The following is a 19,709-nucleotide window of genomic DNA, read 5'->3' on the forward strand; positions in this document are numbered from 1 at the left end:
CGGCATAAATTGTTTCTGGCAACACAGCCATTGCATGGTATGAGTTGAGGACCATCATAGTAACCTTATCAGTGTATCTTCATCATCAAGTTAAGGAAGTAAATTTTAATGTTTATAACCGTAAGATTATAGTCGGTAGTTTATAAAATTTTCATGTTTTTAGAAAATCGATAAAATTTTATTGATAGGCATTTAAGATAAAGACACGGTGTAGGTACATGTAGTGTGTAGATTAGTTTATCAGTGAATACAAATAAACTAAATTTTGAAATCCTTATGTTATAAATTCAAGTACCTTCGTGACAAAATTTACAGTGTTTATGGGCGGAAACATAGGTAGGTGATGAAACAAAAACGAACTTTTTAAAACTTCTTTTGAAAATTCTAGATATTGTTTGTTTTCTCTTAACATGTGTACCATAAAGGTTTTAGATCTTATGATTTGATCTTTTTTTCCTTTTCCAGTAAACCAGATTTTTTTCTTTATTTTGAGACAATTTTAAAAAACAAACCCTAGTAATTACACCCCCTCCCAAAAAAAAATGCGTCAATGTATAGAAACGATAAAATTCTTAGCAATATTTCCATTTAAATTTCATTTTATAAAATTTAAGTCATCGCTTTATACTAGTATGCCACATACCACATTACTGTATAACGGATATTTTTACGTGTTGCTCATTTTTAATAATCCTTACGAGTTTTATTAATCCGTAAAATTTAAACACATAATTTTTTACAGAATTAATTTTTTTTTTTCAAAATTGAGGCAGAGATTTTTGAAATGGAGTTGTCTCTCTTCGTATTTCCGATCAGACCATGGTGTATACAACGAGATGATATCTAGATTAATAGGAATAAGTTAAGTGTATATGAAATACAAGTAAATGAATAAACAAATCATAGTAATTTAAGGACTTGCTAACAAAAAACTATATTTTCTGAACACAGAATGTGTATGTAAACGCATTCTTAGATATACCAAATTCGTATAAATATAAAAATGTAATGCGTAAAAAGTCAAATTACCCCATTTTAACCAAAATTGAAAAAAAAAATCACAGCAGTAAAATTGTCCTGTTATAAGGCGTCTAAAAAGATTATAGAAGAAAAGAAGGGGTAACTAATTTAATAATGTTACATATATGGACTGCTCTAGGTTCAGAAAATCCACATCAATGGGAAAATCGGATAACCTACACTTTGAGTTTGAAAACGAGCAGGGTGTGTACATTCCTGGGCAAGCCGTACGTGGTAGGCTTCATGTGACTCTATCTCAAGCAACAAACGTTAGAGGTAAATAGACAGTTGATGGCAATAATTATTTTTATTCAGTAAGAGAGATATTCAACGATAACTGTATAGTTTGTTTTAGTTTAAACTAATGAATATATGAATTTGAGCCGGTGTAATGAAGAATAATGACTCCCGTAGAATAATGACCGGGGGTCATTTTTCGACGTAGAAAAATGACCACCCGGTCATTATTCTACGCAGAAAAATGACCCCCCGGTCATTATTTTACGTAGAAAAATGACCCCTTTGCCTGAAGAATAAGTGTCATTTTCATAAAAATAAGCACACTCCACATGAAGAAAAGTGACCCCTGTAGAATAATGACTCCCCTTGTAGATTAAAATTTTTCAGTATATTATTTATTATTTGTGAAATAGTCTTTACACTATTGTAATTTTTACTGCTGCAGTTTACAGAAAGTAACAGAAATTATAATTCATATTCAAATAAACTTAAAGTGAAAGAAGGGGTATATCTTAGAAAATAAAAATTCTTCCGTTATAACAAGATATAGACGTATTGCATCGGAGTATGCTTGTCATCTTAACAATGACATTTACATATATCTATGGTGGTCCGATAGGGCCACTTCGACCTCAGGGCAAAGATGCGAAGTTGCAAAGGCGATAGTGCGAAGGCGAAGGAGCAAAAATGCGAAGATGCGACGACGAAGCGCAAAGGTGAAGGTGCGAAGGCGAAGGAGCGATACTACTATCGCTCCTTCCCAACTTCGCACTCTGGCCTTCGTATCTTCGCACTTTCGCCTTCGCCTTTTTTTGATTGCATTCAGCAAGTCTCGGTCGATTACATGGAATTTAATGCAGGCACCGTACCCGTCAAGGTTTTCCAATTAATCCATGATATTATTGGTACGCATGCGCTAGGCCATCGCGGTTACTATGGATGTTTATAAATATTTTAATGTGTACATGTGACATATATGTTTACCAGTGCTGGCTATGCCTAATCATTATCTACTCTACACAGAATTTAATGTCCGCCATAATGTGTACATATGCACTTCCAGACTCCTGTCACTTACCAGCCGTCTGTTTACCGTGGACCAAACACAGTAACATTCTAATTTCATTATGCGACACTCCTTGCTCATGCATGGATCTAGAGGGGTAGAGGGGGTCCGTCCCCCGGAAAATTTAATAATAATAATTTCACGCAGTAAAAGGGGGGATGGAGTACGGACCCTATCCCCCTGGATAATTTAATTTTATTAATTTTATAAAAATAAAAGGACTATATGCGGTATGGTTCAATATCTGCCCCCGAATTCAACCAATTTTTAAAAAGTATCGTATAAAAATAAAATCTTCAAAAATCATTGTATAGAGGATGCCAATAACTTAAATAATGATTTTAGTCATCATTGCTCATTCGCTGTGTATCTATGACGTCACCTAAATGGCCCAATTCCCGCAAGTTTGCAAACAAATGAAAATATTCTCATTTTTGCTCTATATTTTGCATTTGGAAGTATAGAGCGCAGGTCTGCTCAAGTGCGATTTTAACATATGTTTTTCTTCAGATAGTTATACACATTATACTAAAATATGGTACTTGAGCAAGCCTGCGCTCGATGTTTCCTAGTCGAAAAACCATCGGAAAACACCCATATTTTGCTACAAAACATCAATTTATCAAAATAATGCAATCTTCACGACGTCATTTCTACATTATGACGTCATTGTGGTGATAACCTTTTACACCTTTATTTCCAATATGATTTTAACTATCTTTCACCTTATTTTTAAAGCTCTTTCTAAAACTTTGATTTGGGGGGCAAAAAATGCATAAAACCGCACATAGTCCTTTCCAAAATATGCCTCGGAACCACAGGCACTTGTTTCTGAGAAAAAAAAATTTACCCTATAGTATAATGATAACACAGTTATAATTATACTATAGGGTAAATTTTTTTCTCAGAAACAAGTGCCTGTGCTCGGAACCCTTTAAACGATGGAGAGCTCCGCAATTATAAAACATAAGTAATCACAGATTACAAAGCTCATCGAGACGAGGCATCACCTTTATGAGACCACCTTTATCATATTATATGAAAACCATGCTTTATATTCCTGGATATTCATGGATTCTGTTTTGACACAATATCGTATATCATCTGTTAAAAAATTGTATGATAATCATATGTTCATATTATACAATATCGTATGATACGATATTTTATAATATTACAATATCAAATATACAATTTCATGTTATATAATTTTATATTACAGAAACCAATATCATATTATACAATACTGTATGATACAATATCATAGAATATACAATATTATATCATAGGATGCAAAATTACATATTGCAATATAATATGTTATAGTATCATGTGATAAAATAATTAATTAATAATACAATATAATATTATACAATATTGAATCATAATATACAATTAGCATAACAATATAATGATACAATATCATATCATAAAATATCCAAAAAAATGGTTCAATATTTTAACGTATCATATAACGTTTTACAATATAACATATGGTATTATATTGTATCCTATTAAACAATAGTGGTTCATATCATACAATACTATATCAAAAAAAATCATGTTATATCATTTAACAACAACCACATCTATCTATCAAGCAGGTTTGAGCGAGGTAGGAGATTTCTTTAGCACCCTTGATAATGGAGATCAGGCTCTGCATCTGAAGCAACCTCTGCGTTTTATTTATAATATAGTTGAATTAAACTATGCAAGCTATCATCTATAAAACATGTGACCTGTTCCAAAAAACTAAACCTCATCAAGAATCATAAACCTATGGCTCTGATTCAGCATTCAAGCCTGCAAGGCGCATTAGTATCATAAGACGCACCATCCATGCAAGATTGGTGAAGTTAGGACCAGGAATAACTAAGATATCATCATCAGAGGGCACCAGCAATTAAAACTACTACCTCCTCCAGCATCTCCAACCTATGGCTCTAAATCAGCAGCCATGCCTGTCAGGTGCATCAGTATCATAAGACGCACCATCCATACAAGTTTAATGAAGTTAGGACCCGTAGTAACTAAGATATAATCATCAGAGGGCATCAGTATCATAAGACGCATCATCCATGGAAGTCTGGTGAAGTTAGGACAAGTAATAACTAAGATATCATCATCAGAGGGCACCTGTTTCAAAAACTTTAACAACCTCTTAAAACATTAATCTCCTAAAGCATCCGAAACCTGTGGCTCAGATTTAGCATTCAAGCCTGTCAGGTGCATCAATATCATAAGGCGCATCATTCATACAAGTTTAATGAAGTTAGGACCAGTAGTAACTAAGATATAATCATCAGAGGGCACATGCAACAAAGTCATTAACCAGCTTAAAAAAAACCTTAACTTCCTCCAGCATCCGAAACCTATAGCTCAGATTCAGATTCAAGCCTGTCTGGTGCTTTAGTATCATAAGACACACTATCCATGCAAGTTTGGTGAAGTACGGACCAGCAGTAACTTAGATATTGCTATTAAAGGGCACCTGCAACAAAAACTTTAACCTGCTCCAAAAACCTTAACCTCCTCCTGCATCTGAAAGTTAGGAACCAGATTCAGTAGTTCCAGATGCATCATCCATGTAAGTTTGGTGATGAGAGGACAAGTAATAGTTTGATACAGAAGCTGCAACAAAAACTTTAACCAGCTCCGGACGCCGACGCCGGGGGTATAGCATATGCTCCCGTTGACTTCGTCTAGCTGAGCTAAAAAGGCGAAAGCGCGAAGATTCGAAGGCGAGAGTGCGAAGTTGCAAAGGCGAAGAAGCGATAGTAGTATCACTTCTTCGCCTTCGCAACTTAACACTTTTGTCTTCGCATCTTCGCGCTTCGCCGTCGCATCTTCTGTATTCTTCATACTGTTCATGAATGTTACTTGCATTGAGGATTTCCACTATACAAACTGCTGTGTATGCAAGTGCATCATCCAGAATTAATGATAAAACCAAACTTATGAAAAGTTTACTCCACTGTTAGGCATTATAACCAAGCTGAAGTAAGTAGGCACTGATAGCAGCCATTACGCCAGTAGAGGTTAACGGCCAATAAGGAAAATCGTCAAAGTACTGAGAGTACTCGTAAAGAAAATATATTTTACATTATCCTCGGCATACTTTAGTATGTTTAGTTAATATCAAGATGATAAATGCATCAATAGTTTGTATGAGCATTGGTAATTTTGCATACAATAAAGATAGTGTGATCAAAATCAAGCGGGATATAAACCCCTAACATGGGCCCCAACCTCTTATCAACGCTTTTAGAAACAATCTTTTCTTATTATAAACGATCAGTGTTTATTATCTATTAAGATTTACAATAATCAGGTACTCTTCACAAATTTGCTCTAAAAGAATAAAGTCTATTCATGATAACAACTACAACATTACAACAAATGTTTAGAATATTGATGTTCATGTATTACGTAGAAGAAAACAAAACTAACGCAAAATGACTTTTTAAAAAATCACTTTCCCCAAGAAATGTAAATAAGAAGTATTCATATTCATACGTTACCTGCCCCCTTAGTCTTTTTCTATAAATATATATACATGTATTATTCTTCGATTGACAATTCATTCACCAATGAATATTGCTTATAGTATTACAACAATTATTCTTTCATGTTCGTTAATTATCACACAATATCCTTATTGTGAATGAATTTTTCTTTATGTGCGTCATTTCCCGCCATATGTCGACGAGAGAAGTGACGTCACTGTTAACAATCAATTTGTGGCAATGTAAGGGTGTTTTGTGTGTGCTTGCTACCAATATCAAAAACTATATACAGCGATTTATTTACAAATTTCGGTGTTTGTAACTTAAAAATCAGTTGAACAGAGTGAAAAATTTAGTAATTTCAAAGTCATATCTTAAATACGGGGTAACCAATTTATATTCATGTTTACGGGGGGGGGGGGGGGAGGGGGTCATTTTTCTATGGGGGGTCATTTTTCTTCATGTTGAACATGAAGAAAAATAACCCCTGGGTCTTTTTTCTTCAGGAAAATCCAATTATTCTTCAGCTAGGGGGGGGGGGGGGGTCATTATTCTACGTCGAAAAATGACCCCCGGTCATTATTCTACGGGGGTCATTATTCTTCATTACACCGGAACTTTTTCAGCGTTAAAAAGTATTATGGAAAGCCATTCAAACTACATGAAAACCAAAATGGCGTCAAAACTTAACAATCTTAATAGGATTACATCATACCTAATACCATGATGTTTTATATTGGTTGAACATATTACTTTGATGTTAGTTTAATAATGATTTGATTTTTAATCATCAAATAAGTTTTCTGTTGTAGCCAATAAGATTTAAAATGACTTGTTACATACTTAGAAATAAATACAGAGTTTTTTTTGCATATGTGATACATATGACATCCAAAAACTTATATCGGCTCTGGGGCTGATACAGGTTATCAGCCATACGGCTGATACGTATCCGTATGACACCCGTTGCAGAATTTCCGTTTCGGCATTTGTGCAGAAGACAAATATAAATAACATATTTTCTTACAATTGACATTTTTAAATGCAGTTGAAAATTTGAGTTTTGGAGCAAATAATGTTAAAACACGAGGAAGTTCCAGTTCTGTAGCTACATGTTTGGTAAAGCAATGAGACCTCATGTGTTGTTTAATACGTGTACAGGCTACTTTCGAATAATATTTAAAATCAATTTGTTCAAGTTGATGCCTTTTCATTATTTAATAACTAGGTATGTAATAAATATAATAATAATAAATATCTTTTTTTCCATATCACAGCTTGTATCAGCCCTCGACCAATACAATTCCTCGGGCCTTCGGCCCTCGGGCTGATATTGGAGTCTCGGGCTGTTACTGGCTGTGTCAGATATGGAAAAGGGTATGTATTATTCATCATATAGTTTTAGATGCATTTAGGTTATCGTTTTTTTAATAAGATTATTTGCTACGACACAGATATCTTTGGGGTTTTACATTTAGAAATAAGACTGGAATTTGATGGGCGTGCCTATTGCCATTGGTCAACTGGGTCTTCCAACAGAAGAACGGATTTTATCGGGCGAGAGGACTACTGTGAAGCAACGATACCTCTCTTTGGACGGGGTAATTCTCAGGTCTTACCTACATCATTTCACATCTTATTTTAGCTATACTTACAGGTTCTATTTGCTTTTTATTTACCTTCTCTACTTATAGGCAAAGTACAACTTTAAGAAAAGTAATAAAATATGCAAATTTCACAGTATCACATTATATAAATAGTGCCTATTTGGGAGGGTAACAGTTGAAATTGACATCCCGAGAAAACCATTGTCAACCGACGCGAATAGTTTTCTCGGGGTGCCGATTTCAACGGTTACCCTCCCAAACAGGCACTATTTATTTTAGTATACTGAATGTCTTAATTCTAGAAAAAAATTACTGCTTTTATACTGCTTTTATACAGAAATGACATTACGCACAATCCGTTGTGTTACCCGTTGCTAAGTGTGTTGCTAACGCTAAGGGTAATTTAATGGATTATCAACTGCGTCTACACAAATCAGATTTCAGTATTTAACATGAAAGTATATTAAACTTACCTACTTACTTACCCAATTACTTGGTGCCAAATAAGGCAGCTCCCCATTCCTTTCAACTAGTCCGATCTATCCATTGCTCTTGTTTCCACTCTACTCCATATCAACTTTGGCGCATTCAGTTTGCTTTCTGATGTTTCTCGCCGCCATATTGCTTTTGGCCTGGTCTTTGCCATCGGACGTCCAGACGATGTTTTAATTCTGGTAATATCACGCTTGTCTTTCCTGATCACCAGTCCAACCACTGTCCACAGTAGTACACAGCTTATTATAATTTAAAGAATATTCCTATTTATATGCATACTGTAGATTAGGATGATTTTGATTTGACTAAGATTTATTATCAATTAGCGAAATTAAACCCATCCAGAAAACTATCATTAGTTTACAAAAACACACGTATTATAATCATGTAGAGACGAAGAGCGGCAAGTTTTGCACAGTGAAATTAAAACCATGGCAAGTGGTATTTTTTGAGAAAGCGTAAAATTTTAAAAACGTTGGATTAAAACGACGAGTATATATAGTTATTTCATTGATTCAATTATTAGTATTATTATAATATCATTATTTACATTATCATAGAATAAAATATTACAAGTTAAATCATGATTTGCACTCTTTATTTTCATTAGGTCTTGGGATGGGTGAAGGGAATAATTTACCAGAGGGCCAGTACGTCTATCCATTTTCCTTTGTATTGCCTCCTGGCTTACCGTCTTCGTTCGAGGATCCTTGGAGAATCGGGTTCATCCGCTACACATTAAAAGGGATCATTGAAAAACGAGGCTTTAATTACAGCGGTCACGTGTTACTTCGCGTCATGTCCCCGGTAGATTTGAGCTTCTTACCTAATATTACGGTGAGTAAGGTTTAAGGTAGGTGGGTTTGTTGTTTAACTTCCCCGCAAGAATCTTTTTACGCATATTATGACGTTTGATTTAGCAAAACAACAGATGCCTTGCATGCACTAATAATTGATACATTGAAGTAAAACTTATTTACTTTATATTTAGTTAATCTAATTTTTATAATTATGAATTACATAATTATCTTTATTATGATTTTTACTTAGTGTTGGCATGCTCTGATTTTTTAAAAATATGCGGGGTGCTGTTATTCCAAGGATTGTTTATCTTGACATCTTGTTTGAGTTAAATGTAAATTACTTTTATCGACTGAAGCATATATATTACCTTGTGTTGGCATTAAGCGGTTTTTTTTTAATTTTCAATCAATTTTTGGCCATTTATCTTTAATTTGATTCATTTAAAAGCATCTAAAAGTATATCGGTTTTTCTGAAACTAGAAATAATATGTATTCTAGAGGAGTAATTTCTATTACCACCTTCAAACCTTCAGTTTTTGAATTCGTTGTTTTCCGAAGATTCTAAAAAATCGAATTTTTTTGTCAGGAAATAAAGCTGTTTTTTCAGTTTTGTTTAAAAACTACGTTTGACCCGTATTTTATCAGACACCAATTTCCAATAGACAAGAAAAGTTCCTCTGCTGTTTCTGTTGCAAGTCTGGGCCAATAACAGCCATGCTTCAATCAGATAGAATTGGCTTCGTCCTTGGAGAATCCATACCATTTCAGGCAGAAATTCAGAATATGTCAAAGAGAGCATGTACAGTTCAAATGAATCTTATAATGGTAAGTGTATCGACCATTACATATGTAGTTCAAACTTACAATGGTACATGTAGGTGTTGTACCAATGATTATAAAGACTTACAATGTATGATGATAAGTGTATTAATGACGATAAAGACTTATAATGGTAAGTGTACCAATGATAATAAAGACTCACAATGGTAAGTGTACCAACAATAATAAAGATTCATAATGAAAAGTGTACCAATGATAATAAAGACTGATAATGGAAAGTGTACAAATGGCAATAAAGACTCAAAATGGAAAGTGTACCAATGACGATAAAAACTTATAATGGTAAATGTACCTATGATGACAATGACTTATGATGGTAAGTGTACCAAGAATGGTAAAGAATTATAATGGTAAGTGTGCCAACGATAATAAAAGACTTATAATGGTCAGTATACCTATGACGATAAAGACTTTTGATAGTAAGTGTGCCAATGACGACAAGGGCTTATAATGGAAAGTGTATCAATAACGACAAAGACTTATACTGTTAAGTGTACCAATAACGATAAAGACTTATGATGGTAGGTGTACCAATTATGAAAAAGACTTATCATAATAAGTGTAGTAAAAATGATGAATGAAGATAAAGAATAATGATTGTTAGTGTACTGTGCCAATGACTATAAAGATTGATGATTGAAAGTTTACTAATGCATGATGATGACAACTTATAATGGTAAATGTACCAATGATGATAATGACTTAAAATGGTTAATGTACTAATGGTGATAAAGACTTATGGTGGTAAATATGTTTTTGTTCGTTTGTTTGTTTTTTGTTTTGTTATTGTTTAATAATGTCATCATTCACAGATTAATAAAATACTGTTTATATCACAAATTGTATTTTATTTTTTTCACAGAATATAAGTTATCACGTCAAGAGAGTAACTAAAATACTTCCTACTTTGGCGGCCCAGGTACTCTATCCAGGTAACATTACCCCAGGTGAAACAGAGATATGGTCGGGAGGCCAGTTGTTGATTCCGTCTGATTTGCCGCCGTCGCACTTTCCAGGGTGTCAAATTATGAACATTCATTACAGTCTTCAGGTGATGGATCTGTGTGATTCGTTGGGATTGTAAATTGTTGTTTAAAGTGACACGGTGACTCAAAAAAGATGTTTTACTTTTTTATAATAACTATGAAAATAAGACGTAATATACGATATTTCAACATAAGAAGGGATTTACGCATCATATGTCATTATTTATCAGTTTTCAAATCATTAAAACTCATCCTGATATTGCACATGTAAACAAACCGAGGTGTTTTGGACATTGATTTCAGTGTCACGTGATTGTGATTGCTGTCTATAAATACTAAAAAGAGACAAGAATTTTGTATTTGAAGTACTCGATGTCTGTTGTAAGAAAAGTCGATATTTGCTAACTTATGAGTTTGTGCGTCACCATGTTTCTCTAAAGGAATTAAAATTAAAAGATTGATTTTGGAGAATCCGTAAAATAAAAATAACATCTTAGTAAGAAAATATCAAACCCTGCAGAATTAACACGTTTGCACTCAATGATATCAAAATAACCATAGATTCTTCAGCAAATCTTTAATTTTTTCTAGCTAGTGGTTCTGCCAGCCGGACCAGCTACTCAGCTCAAAGTGCCTATCGACATTCTCATTGGATCAATACCCATTAGATTTAATCAGCAGCGACAAGTTGAACAGTTACCCCTCTCTCCTCCCCCATATCAAGATCCTCCGCCCACACAGCCTGCATCCACCTCGACATCAGGAGCAAACTTACTGCTGACGCAGTTGGGTAAGTTTTTTGTTATATATACTTTACTTTGCCCTAGAAAAAAACAAGTTTGACTGTCTCGTTGTTTGATTTCATTATCACTGAATACTACTTTGCGAAACAATTTTATGGTGAGTTAGTCTTTAATCAAAATCATTAAAAAAGAATTTAAAACTTATTGGACTGTCTCAATAAACTATTTTATGTGTATACTTATAATTATATTGAATAACTCTATGACATAATTAAAAAATTGATGATTTGATAAGATTGGTAAGTAAAACATTGCGAGTTCTAAATACAAATAATCGTACTTCATATATAAATTAACATTTAAACACTTTCAAAATGATGCAGTTACTAAAATTAGAAAAAAATCCTCGTTTGCTGTCGTTTAAAATATATATTATACTATAAAACTAAGACTCTATGAATCTAAAAAATAACCAAAAGATTCGTCAGCTTAATGACAAAAATTTTAATAGTAAAACGCGACGTCATTTTTTTATTTTTTTGGAACTATCAATCGGTCTTGTGAATTATCATTAATACATATATACCATTGACAATTTAATATACGGAATGTGTAACTACTTTAAATAAAACTGTGATTTATATTTTTTTGTAAAATTTCCATTGAAATTATTGACTTTGTATTGTGTCTAAAATCAAATATCTATATGATTACAGCACAGCTTAGCTATATTGAGGCTCTACGTAATGAAGAGGGGGAGGTGACTCAGTGACAACTCTCGATTAGAATTCAGCATGCAGAACATAGTCAATGGCGCATATCCTAGTATAAATGTATTTACACGTGTATACATGTATGCATGCCGTTCAACAAATAAACAATACACTTTTAACCTTACCAGTTGATATTTAACTGCAAATCTCGTTCAGAACTAATAATTTTTCGAAACAGTGCTCAGTTTATGTGTACGACGACAAAAACAATAGGGTAAGTTAATATCAGCTTTAATCCCTTTGAACTTATCATTGATTTTTGCTTTTGTTTAAAAAAAAAGAAAATTAATGCATCTTGTTTGTGTCATTGTTCTAGAAAAATTAGACTATTTCTTTTAGTTTTTTTTAAACTTTTCAATCAATTAAAAAAATCCAAATACCCATAGTTTTAGAAGCACGTGGTTTTCATTAATAATAAAAGATACAAGAAATCTAGGAACTTAGTTCAATAGTACATATCTAAAAAACATATTATAATAGAAGTTTTGTTTCGTATGTGGAAAAATACTTGAAACACAAATTGAATTTGAATTTTATATTGTATAAAATGGTTCATGGTTGATTATAGACATAAAAAATCAAAATAAGTTGAAAATAAGAAGTTAACAACAACTGGTATCTTTTTGAGAAAAAACTCATATTTTCAAGTTGGAAACTTCTGTACTGACATGTTTTGGAATTAACACGAATTATTTATTTCAATAACCGTGTTACCTTGTTATTTTAGATATAAAAATATGTTTATTTTATAACGAATTGAATCTTGATACTATTATGTATACTACTGTTTAGTAAATTAATTACATTGATAGTGCTTGGCGTTTGTTTATAGGTATTTCTTTTAATAAAAAGACTCGGGAAAATTACCATAATTTTCTCATGCATGTCCAGTACACTTTTTATTTATAAAATTGATGCATCGAATTAACATCATTGTCATTACCATTACATTGTGTTTACATCGTCGACATTGCATTGTTTATATTAAAAAAGTTTATATGGATGTTACCAATATTTCTCGTTTGTGAACATCAACGTCATCAATTTAGGACATCACCTTCTCGATAGTTTTACAGGGCTTTTATCACAATGTTTAAAAAAATACCGAATCTGTATGTAACAAATATTATAAAATCATTTATCAATGATGACGTCACAATGTATAAGATGTTAATTTTTACATTGCGTCTTTATTGGCATGGACCCTATATATCTTCCCGTATTTATTATGGTAGATAAACAAGTTAAGATGATGTTAGGGGGGATGCATTTATTTTTCTAAAATCCTTAATACATGTATACCTCCTGACAAAAACCCATTTTCTTGTCAGTTTTATCCAGTTGTACATATTTTGAATTGTTTGGTATATTAGTGAGATGATAAATTACATTTTATTTAGATGAGCAATTTTGTCTACTGTACTTGTAACCATTATCATAAAAATCATCATCATCATCGTCATCATCATCACCATTAATATTTTATTTTTATCCTCATCAGCAAATTCTAAAGTCATAGACAACTTCATTATTTTCATTCTCTCATCCTTGTTTTATTATCGGTATAATATGAGCAATTTAAAATACATTCTGTGCATTACAATTCATTATTTTCATCCTGATCATCATCATCATCATCATCATCATCATCATCATCATCATCCGATTTTTCTTCTTCATCGTCATCCTGATCATCATCATGAGAAAAATCTGTTTCGTCAATCAAATATGTCGAAAGGTTCAGAACTGTGTGAAAAATAGAAAATTAAAATTTCCTTTTTAGATTTGACGTAAAAAAGCACATGGTGTAACTGCTACGTCACAGAACGTAAGATGATTTAATATAAAACAACGAAAATCGTCTTTCCGCATAGTTTTTTTTCTTTTAGTGAAGGATTCTATTTTTCTAGGATATATTACATGAAATTATTATCCAAATGCTGTTTTTAACACACAATTTCACAAACTTCAATATGTCTTGCGCCGAAACTACATCAATCTCAATGACGTCATGTTGTGATCATGTTAAAATCATTATCATTTCAAAAGCAAACAGTGATGTCTACTTTTTACTAGAGGGTAGTAATGAAATCTAAGGACTGACATCTTTTTTTTTTTTTTAGATATGAATATCTTATTACCCCTCGCAAGTTATATTTTGTTAAGATTTTATGAGCTGATTTTGCAATCCAACAAATTTTGACCACTTTAACTATACATGTAAAATGTTGAACGTGATTTCAATAATGTTTTGAAAATATTTCTTTAAAAAAATATGGTTTCTTTGTTCATAGAGTGTTATACTATTTGTGAATGTGAAATAATATTTGGTATTTTGATGAGATGATGGTTTTAATGGCATATAGTTATGCCAAAGTAGAGTTTAAGATTTGTTGATCATTAAAGCATGACATAAAGCATGTATTATTTAAACTTTTAATCGAATGTTTTACAAGTAAATCATTTTCTTAACCATAAATAGATAATATGTCCATTTGTCCATATTGAAGGGTCGGACAATTTTTCACGTAAAAAACTCTGATCAACATACTAACAATCATTCACCAGCAGTGATGCTTTCAATATCAATAAAAAAATAATATGAGAACTGTGTTTTTTATCTGATAACCTACCTCGTCCTGTAAACAATTCTGAGGGATCCTTGTATTTGGGTGGTTCAACAGAGCCATTCTCCAGGGTCCAATGGATAACACGTGCTGGATTTGCCTCGCATGATACAAAGCCCCGGTTACCATCTAGGTTGACCACTTTTGATTGCTTAATAAAGGAGATAAATCCGATAGATAGTTACACAACTAATGACTCTCTCTCTCTCTCTCTCTCTCTCTCTCTCTCTCTCTCTCTCTCTCCTGTGTACTTTTGTACTGATTTACAGTTCAAATATCAATGAATAAGCAAAAATAACCTTTTTCGTTAACACAATTGTATTCAATTTACCTTTAAAATGCTATGTCTATAATTCGTATCCTTTCAACAACTTACAGTGAAGTCATTAAATTTCGTGGTGGTTTTAGAGGGTACCGCTCATCTGCGAATTAACGTCTTCCGCAAAATAATAAATTACGATAATAAAGTAATATTTTCAATTGTATCCATAAGAGAATACACGATATTATGTCGCCACGAATTTATAAAGTTTAAGCAATCCACGAAATTTTGCCCCAACACAATTTAATGAATCATGGAAACTAAACGTTTGTAATTGGTATCAAGTCATAGATAAACGGTAATGTTAGATGCAAATAATGTATCATACTAACGTAATTATCGTGCCTGAAAGAGGTCACACATCTAAATGATGTTGTATCCCACACTCGGAACGTCTCTTCCGTGTCCATTAGTGTTTTAGATAAAAAGTAGGAATTTCCTAGTGCTGAATATAATTCCATGGAAGACGAATGTCCCTGCAGTGTGTGCAATTTTTTACCTACAATGTTATATATACGTAGAAATAATTTTTTACTCGTGAATTGAACATTTTGCCTTATGCAACCTATTTCTTTTTCAAGATCATCAAAGAAATGTTTAGATATATTATAATTATTTTAATGAACATGTAAGTAAGTACATGTAAATGCATGGATTGTGTATCTAAAGTTTATTCGGATGATATAAAATTTCGCCATAAAAAGTAACTTCGTACTAAATCTCTATATGCATTTCGAGTATTTAAGTATACAAAACAAATTGCTTTTAATTATGTATTCGTCATCAAATTTCTTTTAAAGTAAAACTAGCCTATGCTTAATCCCTTGTTGAAATAAAACCAAATAAATACAATATGTCCAGCTATATATATATATATATATATATATATATATATATATATATATATATATATATATATATATATAATGCCATGTTCAACAATAATAACATGGAATACTTCAGTACAGGAGCTTCGAGTGATTTAAAAATGCCGTACATGTGTCAAAGTTACAATGAAAGTTGTCTTATTTTGGATAGCCTTAAACAGAAAAAAAGAAGTATGAAATATATAAATGTGTGACATCAAATAACTTTTTTTAAATTTAATTAGTCCCTAATGGCGACTCCAAAAAGCTGATTGTAAGCAACATTAAGGTGCTAAATGATCATAAACATACGTTTTAACTTTGTGTGTTAAAATGCCACTTCCTTTTAATTGTATCCGGAAATGTGTGCAGAACTCTTATCTACTTTTGATTGTTGTATGATTTGGAAAACTGTTAAGAAAAAATAGTGATTAAGATGCTATAAAATATTCTTTTTTAAATATTTTGAATTCTTCTGATTATATTTAGTTTTTAATATTCGTAAAAATCGTTTTTAGAGAAACAGTGAAGGAAAATAACGACGAAGCCCACGACGATGATAATGATGATGATATGAAATAGAGAGAAAGAAAAAGAGCTAAACTCAATCTTGGTCAACTAGTACGAAGGTGTTTTGGGGTGTTTTTGTTGTTGCTATTATTGTTTTGTTTTATGTTTTTTAACCTGTTTTTGAGTCCCAGACCCGTACGACGCCGTCTTCGTGTGACGTCACAATTTGATTTTTATTGAGAATGGCGACTTCATCTACAGATATCTTGCTCTTTCCTCGTAAAATAAAATTCTCCACATCCTGATACCGATCAAATAAATCAATTGCCGTCCCTTTAAAGAGAAGACAAATTATCATTACATATCATATCACTACACATATTGCCCATAATTTCATAAGACGTAAGGCTTTAAATTGAGTGTTAAAAACAAATAATAGCTTGCAGTAAGGATGAAAATAGTAAGGTCTACATTCTTCTATCACGACTTTTAAGTAATTAATGTATTGATTGATCTTTCAATTCGGGTTGGGATCAATTTGAGTTTCAGAATTTAGGAAAAAGACGATATAAGACATTTAAACGAATGTTCTTACTACTTTCTACATCATAGATGACAGGTATATAGTCTAATTTTGATTTGGGCTTGTATCCTTTCGGTGTTTTTCTCTCTGTCAACAGTAGGTAGCTGTCATCCGGCGATATTTCCACGCTAAAGAGAGAATCAGTCAGGAACTTAAGCTCTGACGCCATGTTGATGACGTAACGCAGGTGTCTGTTCTTGACGTCGATGACCGAAATGTCATTACATTTGTAATAAAACACCAGTATTAATCCCCCACGTGGACCCGTCTAAATTGAAACAATAAAATGGCATTTCTTGAGATGTATTTAAAGAGTGGTTTATAAGAAACAATAAATACAAGTAGTTTATACATAAAATAAATCATTGTAAATTGTAAATAAAAATAGTTTAAAGCAGATAATGATCTTAAAAGTGGAAATAAATACATACTAAAATATTATCTATTTTGAAATTCTTATTAGCTTCTGTTCTGATGATGCATGTTGTAACACCAGTCGTTGTACATTGGATTTTAACATGTGATTTGCCTCTGGTACATGTAGCAATTTCTAGATGAACAAAAAAGAAGTTTAATAAATGAAAAGATATAAGTGTTCCAACATCATTTTATTTAAACTTTATAATGTTTTATAACGCAACTTATGTTAACATATAAGAATTACAAAAAAAGTAATTCTAATGTTTATAGTTGACATAATCGCTGCAATTTGATGACATTACGAAGAAGCAAAAATTAAAGATACTGTATCTACATTAACACATATACAAACTTATTTTCTGAATTCAATTAAATATAGAATTAATATAATCAACTGAAGCGAGATAGATAATTATTACGTGATATAATATATCTTGTTCAAATATTCAGATAACATTAAAAGGGGCCCACTATAATTATGAATAGGTTTTCAAATCGGAAGTAAAGGACTTTATTATGATAACAAGAGGTCAATAGGCCTTAACGATCACCTGAGTACAATAGCCCACACTTTAACTTGTCGAGGATTAATTAAGTTTCATTCTGGAATAAAGATATCATAATATTGTAATGATTACCACCTCCCTGTCTGAAGTTTTTCAAAAAGGACTATGAAACCTAAAATTTTAGGAAACGAATTAAAGGAACTTAGACACGATTTGAGATCAAAATTTTTTTTTTTTTTTTAGGTATAAAATGGTTTACTGGTGCATTTGAAATGATTGACCAAAATATCGAACGTTAAAGTCAAGCTACAAGCGAGATACAGAGTTAAGAATTAATTGTTATGTAAACAAAGCTCGAGTTATAGTTGTTAACTAAAATGTAATAGAAAATTGCCATTTTTTAGAAAAGATGACATGTAAAAACAATTTAAAGTAACTAAATATCTTTATAAATACTATTATCAACGGCAGAAAGTTACATTTTAATTAAACTTACACAAATACAACACATAGGTACAAAATGACAATATTCGAGCCTTGTTTACAAAACAAAGAATTATACTCTCTTTATCTTGCTTATAACTTGATATTTGACTTCCAAATTTTGACAAAGCATTATAAACTTCTATATTTGTCATTATAAACATTAACAAGTGAAATGCTGTCAATGTGACAGCAAACCGGGTTTTCTTTTATGTGAACTGTATCCATAATCCATGTCAACCCGTATCCAGTGAAATGGAGTAACCTATATGCAATATTTTGCCAAAAAATTACTAAGTTCAAAAGCTGGTATTTCTTTTTATAAATAATCAGAAATCAAAATCCTAGCAATATGCCCACCTCTGATATATGTACAATTGATCGACAAAAGAACATAATCCTATCTTGATAACTGTAGCAGGAGTTATCCGTACAATGAGGGTACCCTATATGCAATATTTTGCCCAAAAATGACTTAGTTCAAAAGCTGGTATTTTTTTCATAAATTATCGAAAATCAAATTCTTAGCACTATGCACACCTCTAATATAAGTACAATTAAACTACAAAAGAACAACTTCCTATCTTGAAATCTGTAGGAGGAGTTATCTACAATGAGGGTACCCTATTTGCAATATTTTGCCAAAAAATGACGAAGTTTAAAAGCTGGTATTTTTTCATAAATTATCAGAAATCAAAATCCTAGCAATATGCACACCTCTGATATATGTACAATAATCTGCAAAAGAACAACTTCCTATTTTGAAAACTGTAGGAGGAGTTATCCGTACAATGAGGGTACCCTTTTGGCAGCCGCCCACCCGCCCGCCATTTTCACCATTTTAATAACCGGATTTTTCCGTTGGAATACCCGGTTAAAAATTTAGAAATAAAATTTGAAAATTTAAAGTCAAATCGTGTTTAAGTCCCTTCAAGGATCATAATAAAGTGTATGACCTGATATTGAAAAAGTGCAAGACCGATAGAAAAAAAATTGTCCTATATAATGATACTTTCAAGATAGGTTTTATGTGTATATGTTTTCATAGACTCAGTAAACTCAGGTGACCTATGACAGGATGAACAGAAGTATAAAAGGTTAAAATCTGAAAAAAATATAAATTTTGGGGGAAAATGATATATCCAAAAATATCATTCAATAAAAATTAAGAAAAACTTATTTTAATTTGAGACACTTAAACTATTAGTATGTTTAAAATATTTCAGAAAAGCACTTAGCCATCGCTGATTTTAGTTGTCGGTGAGTAAAGAATAATAGCTGTGTCATCACTGATTATTGGTATTAATGAGTA

General features: G+C 32.0%; 2 protein-coding genes across 2 annotated transcripts; one reads left to right on the forward strand and one right to left on the reverse strand.

Moving 5' to 3' along the window:
* The first annotated feature begins 271 nt into the window (after positions 1 to 271).
* Positions 272 to 12,973, forward strand: LOC128158131 (arrestin domain-containing protein 17-like). Its single transcript, XM_052820881.1, has 8 exons — positions 272 to 336; positions 1,160 to 1,296; positions 7,311 to 7,433; positions 8,545 to 8,771; positions 9,384 to 9,563; positions 10,441 to 10,629; positions 11,156 to 11,354; positions 12,024 to 12,973. Exons 2-8 carry the CDS (start codon positions 1,179 to 1,181, stop codon positions 12,077 to 12,079), a joined length of 1,092 nt encoding a protein of 363 aa, XP_052676841.1. The 5' UTR covers positions 272 to 336; positions 1,160 to 1,178; the 3' UTR covers positions 12,080 to 12,973.
* Positions 12,974 to 13,111: 138 nt separating this feature from the next.
* On the reverse strand, positions 13,112 to 19,241 carry LOC128158136 (uncharacterized). The gene is made up of 7 exons (XM_052820886.1): positions 19,130 to 19,241; positions 17,420 to 17,538; positions 17,001 to 17,256; positions 16,580 to 16,738; positions 15,362 to 15,528; positions 14,714 to 14,858; positions 13,112 to 13,826 (listed from the first exon to the last, which is right to left on the reverse strand). Exons 3-7 carry the CDS (start codon positions 17,155 to 17,157, stop codon positions 13,678 to 13,680), a joined length of 777 nt encoding a protein of 258 aa, XP_052676846.1. The 5' UTR covers positions 17,158 to 17,256; positions 17,420 to 17,538; positions 19,130 to 19,241; the 3' UTR covers positions 13,112 to 13,677.
* Positions 19,242 to 19,709: the final 468 nt, after the last annotated feature.

Source organism: Crassostrea angulata, chromosome 8, assembly GCF_025612915.1.
Source record: "Crassostrea angulata isolate pt1a10 chromosome 8, ASM2561291v2, whole genome shotgun sequence".
NCBI classification, from domain to species: domain Eukaryota; kingdom Metazoa; phylum Mollusca; class Bivalvia; order Ostreida; family Ostreidae; genus Magallana; species Magallana angulata.